At 35.0% G+C, this 14,198-nt stretch overlaps 1 protein-coding gene across 1 annotated transcript in view; it reads left to right on the top strand.

The window, feature by feature from the left end:
• ARHGAP10 (Rho GTPase activating protein 10) overlaps positions 1–14,198 on the top strand; it is a 373,337-nt gene that overhangs the window by 164,654 nt on the left and 194,485 nt on the right. Inside the window, exon 7 of the mRNA XM_044681696.1 lies at positions 304–408. Within this exon, the coding sequence (XP_044537631.1) occupies positions 304–408 (105 nt within the window). The remainder of the gene's footprint in view (positions 1–303; positions 409–14,198) is intronic.

The raw sequence follows: 14,198 nt of genomic DNA, 5'->3' as shown, positions 1-14,198 counted from the left end.
TCTAATCAGTACAACTCAACAAATGATCCCGTCTGGCAGTATCCTATTCTCCCCCTTCTCAGCTGGTGTGTTTCCGCACTCATTCTGTAGGATTTACCCATGTTTATGGCCTTTTAGTGGTTTTTTTTTTTACCTCCTCATTTATGGCATATTTTATAGTTGTATTTCTATCATTCTCCTGGTTCTCCAATGTACTCCCCACCCTTTTTTTAAAGTAAAAAAACCTATTTGAATGAAGTCTCCGGACGAGGAGGGTTTCCTTCCTGTGATGACAAGGACTTTTTTTGTGTGTGTGTTTCCCAGATGCTGTCCTTCTTTCAAGGAATGTTCACCTTCTACCATCAGGGCCATGAGCTGGCCAAAGACTTCAACCACTACAAGATGGAGCTGCAGATCAACATTCAGAATGTAAGAGAAGAACCGCGCCAGCCATTCAGTAGCCGCTTAGGATCTCCGCAAATAAGATAGCCGAGCGTTCTTAAACGGCGCTGTTTGTGCCGCGTATTGTAGGACCGAGAAAAAGTGTCCACACCGGGGTCTAGGCTGTTTGCAGGACTGGACGTGGAAATTGTGATGACGCAGCGCCATCTGCTGGGCAGTCCCTGGCGTAACAAAGCTTTTTCTAGAAGAGCTGAGGGTTAAGCAAACTCTGCCACCTAGTGGTCCCTGCTAATATTTCTAGGAATACTTGGAACTTTAAATAGTTACTCTGATGGTATAGGTAGTGATACTCGAAATTAACTGTAAATTGTATTTTTTGGGAGATGTTTAAATCAAATTCCTCATCTCAAGCTATCAGTCAATAAGCATCAAGTTCTTTTCTATGTTCCAGGTATGATCTTTCTTTAAAATTTTTTTTAAACCCTACCTTCAGTTTTGGAGTCAATACTGTGTATTGGCTCCAAGGCAGAAGAGTGATAAGGGATAGGCAATGGGGGTCAAGTGACTTGCCCAGGGTCACACAGCTGGGAAGTGTCTGAGGCCAGATTTGAACCTAGGACCTCCCATCTCTAGGCCTGGCTCTCAATTCACTTAGCTACCCAGCTGCCCCATTTAATTTAATAATAATAATAATAGTAATAATAATAATACTTTATTAACTCCTGTTCTGTGCCATACATCATGCAGGGGGCTGGGGATAGAAGTATTAAAAAAGGAAACGGCCCTTATTCCCAAGGAGACAATAATTTACACAGAATAATTGTAAAGGGAATAAGTACAAATGAAAACAAAGCAGTTCATTTTAAGAGGTGGGGGGAGAGAGATATTATTTGTTGAGGGGATCAAGAAAGCTTCATGTAGAAAGAGAACCAAGGGACTATGATGGGGTATAAGGTGGGAATCTTTATAAGTATGGAGGACTTCCACCAAAAAAAAGGGAAAGTGGATGGGAGGGGAAGAGAGAAGGCTGGTTCGGTTGACTCAGAATAATGTCCATGGAACCACTATTGGGTTTGTACCCCCCAAAATAAGGAAAAAGACTTGTGCAAAAATATTCATAGCTGCGTGCTTTGTGGTGGCAAAAAATTGGAAAATGAGAGGATGCCTTTCAATTGGGGAATAGATAAACAAATTGTGGAGACCGCCCTGGGTGGGTCATGACATGATTTACAAGTTAAATAGGTTTGTTTATAATTAATCCTAGAGGCAATAGGAAAACACCCAGCTGATTGATTAGAAGACTCACAGGGCAAGATCCGCTTGATGACTTTTGGCATCCAGAGATCTAGCATAAGGGATCTTATCCTTAATTATTATTATTAATCATTATTAATAATGATATTATTATTAATGAATTAAAAGATCATTCCTGGAACACAGAAAAGAGCTTGATGCTTATTGAACGATAGCTTGAGATGAGGAATTTGGTTTATTTTAAGGATAAGATGCCTTATGATGGGATGGGAGAGACTAAGGACCACTTAGGAAGGTATGGATGGTTTAGATGCTGAGATGCCATGGAGATATAAAATGGTTAGATTTGGCAATAGATTGGATGAATGAGATGAGAAAAAGCATGGAAAACTAAAAGGATGGTGATGATGACTTTGAAAAATTGATATTTTAAGGTTTAGGGAGAAAAATGAGTTTAATTTTGAATTTTTAAATTGGAAACCTCTCTGGTCTTTCCATTTTAAATGTCTGATGGAACTGGAGATCCAGATTTGGAAGTCTGTCCTTATGGAGATGATTGTTAAATCCATGAGAGAGTTGGAGAAATGAATGGGAATGTGAGCAAGGAAAGGTTGCTTTCCTCATGATTTAAAAAAAAATGACTTCATTTGGAGTTACAATTATAAAGGAATGTGACCTTTAAAAGAAAAAAAAAACATTGTAACTTGGATACTTCAAGGGAGTTATGATTTCATTGGTGATGATTGTTTCTCCCGATCATGTACATTCACTTATTGATTCCTGCCTGTCTTGTACTGCTTCTCCATACAGTTGAGGAAAGTTAATGGTTATTTATTGCCATTTGTATTATATTATTTTATTTATTATATATTATCAGTATTTCTATGAGTCCATTCATTCCCTCAAACTCCAGCCCCTGAAGACTAGGCAGTTTCTCTGGGGTGTAACTGAGTATGCAATTACTCCTCAGCCCCCTAAGGAAGTGATGGGCAAACTATGGCCCCCTGAAATTTTCTATCTCATTGGGTGGGACATTATTCCTAATCTGACGAATACAATGAGTAGGATACAATACAATGAAACTGCAAAAGCGTTGCCTTAGAAATGGACTGACAGATGAGCATTTCCTTTCCTTTGGCCCCCTCTTTAAAAAGTCTGCCCATCACTGCCCTAAAGCATTTACCTGGGCCTGGACCATTACACTTTGTTTATCCAAAAATAAAATGCCATTAAGTGCCCCAAAGGAGTGGGTCAACCTAGTTATAGATGAAGTACCAGAGGAGGAGCTAAACCAATCAAGGTGGCTGTGGAGGTCCAAGAAGGAAGATCCACCTTTGGTATAAGATTGTCATCTTGTTTTATAAAGTCTTTCCTCTGAGAGGCACACCATAGACTTGTCTTTTTTTTTTTTTTTAAATTAAAGTCTTAATTTAAATTTAGGTCTGCATTCCTTAAGCAACAGTGTTAAACTTGAGAAATGCTCTCATTTTTTTATTGGCTAAAATTCTGGGTGCTTTACAGTTTTGGGGGCTCATCTAGGATAGGGAGTAAGAGCTCTACACCCAAAAAGGATGTCAGAAACTTCCCTCTCCTCTGTCGGGCCCAAGAAGGATAAGTTGGCCTCCAAAGAGAGAGCTTTCTGATTGAGGGAATCCCATTGTGCATCAGTGTTCTCTCTATAGTCAGATCTTCTCCAGGAAAGGGTAGGCATGTAATTTTGTGGGTTTGTTTTGTGTCCTCATTTCTAACTGGGACTTACCCCAACTTAGGTTGAGAGATTGGGAAAAAAGAGGAGTATTTTCTTAGATGCTCCATTGTTGTATTATACCTGTTTGAAATATATACCAAATAGGATTTCCTTTGAAGGAATTTTCCTGATCAGGCTTTTTAATCCTTCAAAGAAGCATTCCCCATCCCCTCACCCCCAAAAGAGAGGGTAAGGAAATTAAGCCAGAAGGGTAGCTCCAGTCATATTCTGTTGAGGAACTAATATTTCAAACGGAGTGGTAGCCTGGTCTAGATCTTCTGGAAATAGAACGTGCCATTTTGTTCTTTTATTTTTGAAAGAACAAGAGCAAGATTTTATCAGAAAGAGCTTCTGTTTCTCTGTGTTTAGATTTTTGGTTGCAACCTTTATTTAAATTAAATTAAATAATTAAAGCAATATTTAAACCCTGGGTATATTTCCTAAGCTGACCTTTAGAGGGTTTAATTCTTCAAGGAAAATCTTCCAAACAGGATTGGGAGATGAACCTTTGAAGGTAATCAGGCTTAGTTTTTGAAGAAGACACTAAAAATTGAGGTACTAATTATCACAAACAAACAAGAGGAGGCCATTCAGGGTTGGGAGGCTGAGGAAAATCCTGCTTTCCCACCAAAGATGCTGAGTGGTCCTTAATATGCTTTCCATAATTTTGGGAAATTGAGAAAATTGTATTATCTAGCCAGTGAGGTCCTGCTGAATTATTTTCCTTCTTTCTCAGAATTAAGGTCATTAAGGAGATTTTAAAAATTCATAGAGCAGAATTTGTTTGTGTGTGTGTGAGATAAATAATGAAGAGAGGAAAGAGGTTTGGCAGTGTCACCCATGGCACCAGTAGTGACAAAATCCCTTTAATTCATTTAAGAGGAAAGATAGTCCCCAGACTTAACCGCCTCCATTAGTTTATCAGCTAGGGCCCCCTGAATAGACAATATAATTTATCCACCCCTTCTTTGTGTGTGTGTTTATCCTCTGTACCTTTAATTCTTGAAGTGTACATCACCCAGTCTCACTTGGGCATTAATTAATGATCCCCTACCCATTCTAGAATTTTTTGGTCCTATAAATGGGGAAGGCAGAGGTTGGAATGGTAGCAGTCCCCTAAGTCACATTGAAACTATTTTTTTTTTAATATGAAGAGTTTGTCTTAGAAGAATACCCAAGCCAGGAAGAACGGGGGGGGGGGGGGGGAAGGCAATTAGGGCTGTATTGCTCAAAAATTGTAGAAAGGAAAAAAACCAGGACTTCAGGATTAAGAATAGAGGTAGGGATGGGATCCCCAAAGAATAATAAAGCACAAAGGGGAGGAGGGATAATCTCAAAGACAGATTTTCTTTTCTTCAATTTCTCTCCAGGATTCTCACTTCACACCCTCTTTTCAACCATTTTTCACCAGTTTTTCCACCAGTTTAGCTGAGTATGGAGAGAAATTTTAATTTAACTCAGGAAAACAGCAACTAGAGAGGTTGCTTCTAAGATTAAGACTTTAATTGGAAAACTGTCTTGAACACTAATTTGTAAATTCAGGTTTAGTTAGATTTCCAAACTCAAGTTTGTTGATTATGTTAACAACCTTTTCTCCTTATGCCTAAATCCCTCTGTGAACTCCAGAAACAAGATTTCGTAGGCCGACTTAGGATACCCCAAACTGTCTTGCTATCTTGTTCTCTGGTTTTCTGCTAATATAATTATAAAAGTAAGTTTTTGTTCTAAGGAACAAATAAAAATCAAAACAAAACAAATTTAAAAAGAACAAATAAAAACAAATGATAAAGTTTTTCTAAATGCAATTAATTTAAAAATTAATGTTGTTAAAAATTGCAAAGGGCAACTTTCTTATTATTAGTCCTCTCCAGATTTGGAAAGGTGAAGATTGAGTGAACAGAAAAATGTTTTGTGATATAGCAGCCCTTGGGTGTTAATTTGGCTACCTTTCTTTTTTGTAGTCAGTTATAGGTTGGAAGACAGAACTCCTCCCTTCTGGGAGTGATTTTCTAATTACTAGAAACATCTTAATGGATTTTTGAGAAGGTTGTCCCACAAAATTAATGTATTAGGATTAGGAATGAGCAGTGCAGGTTTCTATCCCCTTCTGGGAGAATGAAAGAAGTTTTGGGGTGCTCTGATTCTCAAAATATACTAGAATTATAATAAATCAGGAAAAAAATTTGTAGTAGTATTTAAGTTTGTGAAAAGGAATCACCTGAGTTGAAATGAACTGTACTGCTGGTATGGCAAAGGTTTTAGTAAGTCTTTGATTTTGTTTAATAATATATAAAGAGTAAATTCACTAGAGTGAAGCTAGTCTGTGAAACAGTTGGAATATAGAGAATACAGGAATCAAGCAGGTAAAAGGAAGCTTTAAAAAAGAGGAGGAAGAGAATTTGAAGCTGTCCTGTCTTCCTCCCCTCTCTCAAATAAGGGTCTGGACAATGTGTTTGCATTCTTTGAATGGCTTGGGGTAAAAAGATACAGGGAGCTAGGAATTATATTAATTATAAAACAGATTTAATTTGGTTGAAATATTTCCCTGATTTAAGGACTTTCCTTTATTAGGAGAATTTGGTAAATTGTTTTTCATCCTTTTTTTTTTTTTTAAACTCTTGGACTCAATACTATGTATTGGTTCTAAGGCAGATGAGCAGTAATGGCTAGGCAGTGGTAGTTAAATGACTTGCCCAGGGTCACACAGCTAGGAAGTATCTGAGATCAGAGTAGGATCTCCCATCTCTATCTCTGGCTTTTATTCCATTGAGCTACCTACCTGCCCCTATCTTTCCTTTTTGAAGAGGACCAATGACATCACAAGATGATGACTTGAGCTTGAATTGGATTTAAGTGTGCAACTATGGTAAAATAGAGCCTAGTACAAGAAATAAGCACCTTAAATTTTTGACCTTAGATTAGCTGAAGATTGGGGCCTTAAGAAGTGCATGCAATACTAGAACTTTGCAAAGAATGGTGCTAAATAATTAAAGTTATTACTTGCTTCTTCTGTATGATATCACTTGAGAATATTGATCCAGTTGTAATTGAATTTACTTTGGTTTTATTCTTAATGAGGCAATTATGGTAAGTCAGACTTTGATATTTGGTATTAAGAAAAAAGTGTTAGGCCAAATGAGTTTATCTTGGTAACTTGTTAGCCTAACATAAATGTGATAAGTCATAGTATTAGAAAGTATTGTTGCTTTTAAATTATTAATTTTAAATGAAAGGAAAGTGAACTTTTCTTTAATTCTCCTGGATTATAGATTTAATTGTTTAAGGACTGACATAAATGCTAAAGAACAAATTAAAAAATAATTTTTTTCAACATAGCAAAGTCCTCCCAACTTGCTAAAAATTTGAAGTAATTAGATTTGAAGAAATAGCACCGAGTGCTGGACTCTGGCAATTGATCTGACCCATTAAGCCACACTTCCACTCCTCGGATAAGCATCTGGTAGTTAAAACCATCTTCCAGAATGGTTCTAAGGAGCTCTGGGGATAGAGTGCTTACCTTTCCCCTCTCTGTATCAAACGTGATATGAATGTTGGCTATTGTGATCTTCAAAAATAGACTCAATGTATTTCAATTTGTTCTGTGAAAACTTTCAAGGACTTCTTAGGGGCCATTCCCTGCCAGCATCAGATCAATTTCTTATAATTTTTCCTATGGAAAACAGTCTTTCAGGCAATGGCTTATAATATATTGATCTAACCCAGTGATTCCCAAAGTGGGCACCACCGCCCCCTGATGGGTGTTACAGCGATCCAGGGGGGCGGTGATGGCCACAGGTGCATTTATCTTTCCTATTAATTGCTATTAAAATTAAAAAAAATTAATTTCCAGAGGTACTAAGTAATATTTTTTCTGGAAAGGGGGTGGTAGGCCAAAAAAGTTTGGGAACCACTGCTCTAACCTAATTATTAGCATAAACTCAGATGTATTTCTTAGTACTTTTAAGACAAAATTAAATAACTCATAATTAAATAACTGTTTTTTTTAATTTTTATATGTCCCTTTATGCCTAGGTCATGTATCCCTTTTGATCTTATCTTGGTAAATGGTGTACTGCTTTCCCAACAATTTTTGCCAAATAGTGAATTCTTATCCCAAAAGTTTGACTCTACATTTTTCAAAGATGAGGTTACTATAATCATTTATAAATGTTCTTATATGTCCTGTTCTACTGACCTATCTTTCTATTCGTAGCTAGTACCTGATGATTTTGATAATTACTGCTTTATAATTCAGTTTAAAGTCTGGTACTGCTAGACCTCTTTCCTTTACATTTTTTTCTTTAATTCCCTTGATATTCTTGACCTTTTATTCTTTGAAATGAATTGTTCTTTTTCCTAGTTTAATAAAATAATATTTTTGGTAATTTAATTGGAATGGCATTGAATAAATAGATTAATTTAGAGAGGATTATAATTTTTATTACCATGACTGCCCACCTACAAACAATATTCAAATATTTAAATCTGACTTTGCATAAAATATGTTATAATTATGTTCATATATTTCCTTGGTTTGTTTTGGCAGGTATATTCTCAGATATTTTATTCTGTCTGTGGCTATTTTAAATAAATTATCTCTTACCATCTCTTTTTGTAGGGCTTTGTTGGTGATATATAGAAATGCTGATGATTTAGATGGGTTTATTTTATTTCTAACTACTTGGCTAAAATTATTTGATAGTTTAAACTAATTTTTTAGTTGAATCTCTAGGATTTTCCATGTATACAATCATATCAACATCAAAGATAGTTTTATTGCCTCTTTGTTCATTCTGATTCCTTAAATTTCTTTTCCTTCTCTTATTTTGTTGTAATTATTATATTATTATTTATTAAATAACATTGGTGATAATAGGCATCCTCCTTTTACTTCCAGTCTTATAGAGAAGGCTTCTTACTTATTCCCTTTAAAGATAATGTTGACAGATGGTCTTAGGTATATGCTTCTTATCATTATGAAGAAAAATGCATTTATAACTATGTTTTCATATTTTTAATAGGAATGATTGCTACATTTTGTCAAAAGCTTTTTCTACATCTATTGATATAATCATGATTTTTTGGCTAAATTTTTGTTGATGTAATCAATTATGTATTGTAAAAATAAAAAATAGGCGAGCTAGATAGAAGGAAAATAAAAGGTTCAAAACTGATTCAGATACTTTTGATAGATGTTATCAAAAGTATCTTCAGTGGTAACTGAAGTGAAGCTCAAAGATGAACTTCCTTTCAGGGTCAGGGGCAAGGAATGCTATAGAGACTCTTGTTTAAGAAAATTAAACTTTTTATTTAAAATATATATAAGGGTAAAAGGATTTCTAATTCTAAGGGATTCTAACTCCACCCAAATAAACTCCCAGGTTCTGCAAGAAACCGCTTCTCCTGTGGTACACAGGCTATGCTAATCATCCCTGATCTAACTAACAAAATTTTACAATTTTACAAATTTACGGTTACAACTGCCAACAGTTGAAATTAACACTCTCTCTCAGCTCTATTTAAAACTCCAATTCTTTCTCAAGCCAGCTTCTCTACTTCTTATCTCTAAACTAATAAAATAATACTTATTTTCTAATATCATCCTTATAGTATTAATGTAATCAATTATGTATTATGTTTATGTATTAATTATGTATTATATGTATTATTATGTATTAATAGTTTTCCTTATAGTAAACCATCCCTGCATACCTGGGATAAATCCCGTTTGATAAAAATGTATAATCTGGGGGGGGCAGCTGGGTAGCTCAGTGGAGTGAGAGTCAGGCCTAGAGACAGGAGGTCCTAGGTTCAAATCCGGCCTCAGCCACTTCCCAGCTGTGTGACCCTGGGCAAGTCACTTGACCCCCATTGCCCACCCTTACCAATCTTCCACCTATGAGACAATACACCGAAGTACAAGGGTTTAAAAACAAAAAAACAAAAACAAAAAAATGTATAATCTTTGTGACATATTGTTGTCTCTTGGCTAATATTATAATTATTCCATAATGATAAAAACATCAAATTTAATTTAATAATTTAATGTAATATAATTTTATTTAGGATTTTTAAATGAAGTTGGTGCATAGTTTTATTTTTTGTTTTTGCTTTTCCTGGTTTAGATATCAGCACCACATTTGTTTCATAAAAGGAATTTGGCAAGACTCCTCCTTTACCAGTTATTCTAAATACTTTATTTAATATTGGAATTAAGTGATCTTTAAATGTTTGTTAGTATTCAATTGTAAATCCTTCTCACCTTCTGCTTTTTTTTTTTTAGGAAGTTCATTTATGGCCTGTTTAATTTCATTTTCTAAAATAGATTTATTGAGATATTATTCTTCTGTTAGTTAAAGCAGTATATTTTTGTAAGCATTCTTCTATTTCACTTAAATTGTCAAATTTGTTGGCATATAGTTGGGCAAAATAACTACTAATAATTGCTTTGATTTTATCTTTATTAGTGGTAAATTCAGCCTTTTCATTTTTAAGCTACTTATTTGATTTTCTTATCTATTTTAAATATATCAACCAATTTATCTACTTTGTTGATTTTTCACAAAACAAACTCTTAGTTTTATTTACTAATTCAGTGGTTTTCTTACATTCAGTTTTGTTAATCTCACCTTTAATTTTTAGGATTTCCAAAATGGCATTTAATTAGAAATGTCTAATTTTTCTTTTTAGTTTTTCTAATTCTGTATCCAATTAAGTTATGTGCTCTTTCTCCATTTTATTGATATAGCTACATAGATATATACATTTTCCTCTGGCTGCTTTTGCCATATCCTATAGATTTTTTCTATGCTGCCCCATTATTATAATTTTCTTTTATAAACTTATTTTTAGGACTTGTTCTTTAACCTCATTCTTAAGATTTAGTCATTTAATCTCCAATTAATTTTTTGTTCCCATGGCCTTTTATTAAATATAATTTTTATTGCATTATGATCAGAAAATGATGCATTTAATGTTTTTTCTTTTCTGCATTTAATGTAAAGTTTTTGTAAAGGTACCAGGTACTGCTGAGAAAAACGTATTTCTTTCTATTCCTGTCTCTAAATATCTGTCGTAACTAGCTTAGTTAAGATATTATTTATCATCTTGACTTTATTATTTTTTGGAGGGGGTTAGATTTATCTAGTTCTGAAAGGAGAAAATTTAATTCCCCTGCTATTATAGCTTTGTTATTTCTATTTGTAACTCTTTTAGCTTTTCCTTTAAAATTTTTTTATGCTATAACATTAGTGTGTATATATTGATGATGCTTCATTATCTCATATCTTCTGCTTAATGTAATTTCCCCTATTTACTCTTTTAATTGGATCTATTTTAGCTTTAACTTTGAGGTCATTATTACTATCCCTGCTTTTCTCTCTCTTTTTTTTTTGGACAGGTGAAGCCTAAGTACTAACTCCAGTCCTTTGTTTTTACTCTATGTGTGTCTCTCATTTTTAAGTGAGTTTCTTATAAGTAACATATTTTGTAGGGTTTTGACTTTTGATCCATTGTGCTACCTGTTTCTGCTTTAGGAGTGATTTTTTTTCTTTTGGAACACCAGACTTTTATTTCACACCATTGATAAGAATTAATTCATCTCAAAAAATATTGTTAATTTTATATTTGTGTATAAAATAAGGTCCTTCAAATGTATCAGAATGGTATGGAAATAATTAGATGATGTAGAAATTTGTGAAGCCAGGACATAATTCTATTCTTTAGTGAAGTTAAATTCTGTGTTAAAAGAATTTTAGTGCAATTAGTTATTTCAGAGAAGAATGCCTTTTGGTCCATCTTGTGTTACTTCAAGGAGACATCCAGTTTTTCTTAGATTTGTTATTTAATATGGGACTAACACTTGCATAGAAAATATGTTCTGCAATACAAGCAAATTATATAAGGGTTTAAACAGATGTAAGCAGTGGTTAATAACTGAATATTTTTGATACAATTTGGAATGATTTTCTGAATCTGGTTACACATCTCATCCCATGTCTGCTGCTAAAATTGGAGTAGAATAAGAATTTTTTGAGTAAATTAATTTACGTGACCACCAAACTTAGGCATAGAAGTCACCTTTTGTAAAGACCATTGGATTCTTAGCAGTATGTCAGAGAAGCTAAAAGTAAATAATTAGAGAAAATAATTACAGTGAAAATTTTTTGAGAAAGTAACAAAATCAGAGGATTATATATGTCAGATATAATTGTTTCTATTGGGATATAAAGGCCTTCAGCATGTTCTAAAAATTAGGTTCAGAGTTTCCTGGTTTCCCAGTTGAAGGGCTCATTCTAAAAGTCAGATCCTTATATAGATTCCTCTAAATTTTCCTTTCAATCTCTTATTGGAATTTCTAAATCAAGTGCCTGGTTTGGATAGAGAAAAGAACATCAAGGAGCATAGATATAGCAAATTCTTTAGTGCAAATTTGATATTCTAATTTGATATTCTTCATATTAATAAAATTAGAACTGTAAGTTTTGTGTTAGTTTTCATCACTGACAAAGCAAAAAGTAAAGTGACTGTATTAAATTGAATTAAGATCTATTTTGCAAGAATTTTTAGCAAAAAAAGATGTCTACCAGTGATTTGGACTGGACTAACGAAGCAGACCTGCCAGAGAAATTGCTCTGAGAGCCAGCAGATTTCAGAAGGCTTAAAAAGGGAAGATTTCCCAAGGACCAGATGATGGTAGTAGATGTCCTTAGAAATCAAACAGCTACATGAGACTCTTGAAATGGGGGCTGCGGGAAGATGGGTTATCCATCCTTTCTTTTCTTCCCCCTGTACCATTATTATTTTTTTTTGTAAGACCTACTTGCTAGAGGATACTGCCCCTAGTCAGTCACTTTTTACGCTTTTTAAAACTTGAAAAAAAACCTAAACCTTTTGGTTAAGCCCTCCATGAAATGCGCAGTACCTCCAGATATTTTTGTATCCTTGTGAGTCAATCCTGAAATTTATAATTGTCACATCAGTTAGTGATTGATTGAGGAGGCTGTGTCTCCCAGTGAATCAAAGTGGAGAATGAGGAAAATTAATGTGGGATTATATTATTTATTACCAATATTTCTATGCATCCATTTATTCCCTCAGACTCCAGCCTGTGAAGGTCAGGCAGTTTCTCAAGGGCATATCTGAGAAAGGTAATTACTTCCAGGCCCCGGAGACATTTATCTGGGTCAGGAACCCCAACTCTTCGTTCATCCAAAAACAAAATTGCATTTTAAGGGCCATTTGGGTCAGCTTAGCTATAGTGAAGCTATAGATGAAATAATTAAAGTATTCACCAATCTGTCCTGCCACAGACGGTCAGAATAGTGCACTGTCAGACCCATCAGAAGGAAGATGCACCTCTGTATTGTTGTGAGGAAGATTAGTTAGTATTAGTGTTGGACCTAGCAGGAAGGGCTGGAGAATTCCAAGATGGAATGAAGGAGCAGGAAGTAGGGCTTGTGCTCTGAGAGAGACTCCATTAGTGGTTGGACATAACCGTAGCCAATAGCAATGTCTGCGTTCTATTTATTGGTTAAATTTATTGGTTAAAATTCCAGGTGTTACCTAGCCCTAAAATGCCCTAAATCACCCTCTGGGTGGTAGAATGTATCCAATGTTAGAAACCCCCAGATGCTGAGTACCGTCCTTGTATGCTTTGGACATAGTCAGGAAGCAAATTGCACTTACTGTGTGCCAGGCACTGCTCTCTGTTAGGTACAAAGAAAGGCAAGCCAAGATGACCAATACATCTTCTTTCTTCAGTTTAAATGTTTCTCTTTGTGTCTGTTAAATGTGTGACCTAAGAGCAAGTCATAAACCACACACCACCACTCTATATAAAATACACTGAAACTTTGAGGCGGCATTATTGTAATTTTTAGAACATAATTTACAGCCTAAATAATTATGGTCCTTTTTTTTCCTTAAAAAAAAAATTGACAAGAGAGGGAAAACTTTTATGTAGTGTAATGTGTGCTAGTCTGTGGTTGTAGATGGTTCTGAGGTGATGGGGTTGTTGGGTAAATGGTGATGTCTCAATTGTCAGTCTGGAGAACCTCAGTTCAAATATTAGCAGCATGACCTTGGGCAAATTGCTTGCTGTCTCAGCCTGTTTCTTTTGCTGTAAAATGAGAAGTTTAGACTCAATGACCTTTAATGCCTGTTTCAGCTCCAGGTTTGTGATCCTCTCAATGGTAAGCCAGTCACTGATATTTGTATAATCTAGCAACATGATTAAGTTTCAGGGTGTGACTGATGCATGGTTCATCCCATACGCCCCTATTTTCAAAGCTGTTCAAAGGAATTGCTGAGGAATAATTAACTGGATAATTGCCTGTTGGTAGTAAATCTGGTGTTTTATAAGCTTCCATTGCAATATTACTTGGGACTGGAGTATTAGTTTTATAAAGAGGGTTAACATAAGTAATGAAATTGAGAAAAGGAGAGGAGGATAAGAAAATGGAAGGAGCTGAGATTGGAGGAGAAAAAAGAGAAATAGGTTGAAAAATGGAGAGGGTTCAGAAAGGAAAGAAGGTTGGGGAATGAAAGAAAAAAGGATAAGCAAGAGAGAAGGGTGGTGAATTTGAGGGCTTCTTTGTGACCAGAAGTACTTAAAAAAAAACAAAATAGAACCAAATGCCCTTTACAAAGGCTGCTCATTTGTTTTTATAGCAGACCTCTGCAAATTGGCTTCCTTTTAAATACTGCTTTAATCGTGAGCCTACAGAAATGGACCATGTCACCATTTTCCTCCTGTGATAAACTCCCTGTGGCAGTCTTTCCTGAAAGAGGGGAAAGTGGAGGAAAATGTGGAGTA

The sequence above is a fragment of the Gracilinanus agilis genome, chromosome 6 (genome assembly GCF_016433145.1).
Source record: "Gracilinanus agilis isolate LMUSP501 chromosome 6, AgileGrace, whole genome shotgun sequence".
Classification (NCBI taxonomy): domain Eukaryota; kingdom Metazoa; phylum Chordata; class Mammalia; order Didelphimorphia; family Didelphidae; genus Gracilinanus; species Gracilinanus agilis.
The sequence above is the reverse complement of the archived record's forward strand: the minus strand, read 5'-3'. Positions and strand labels throughout refer to the sequence as shown.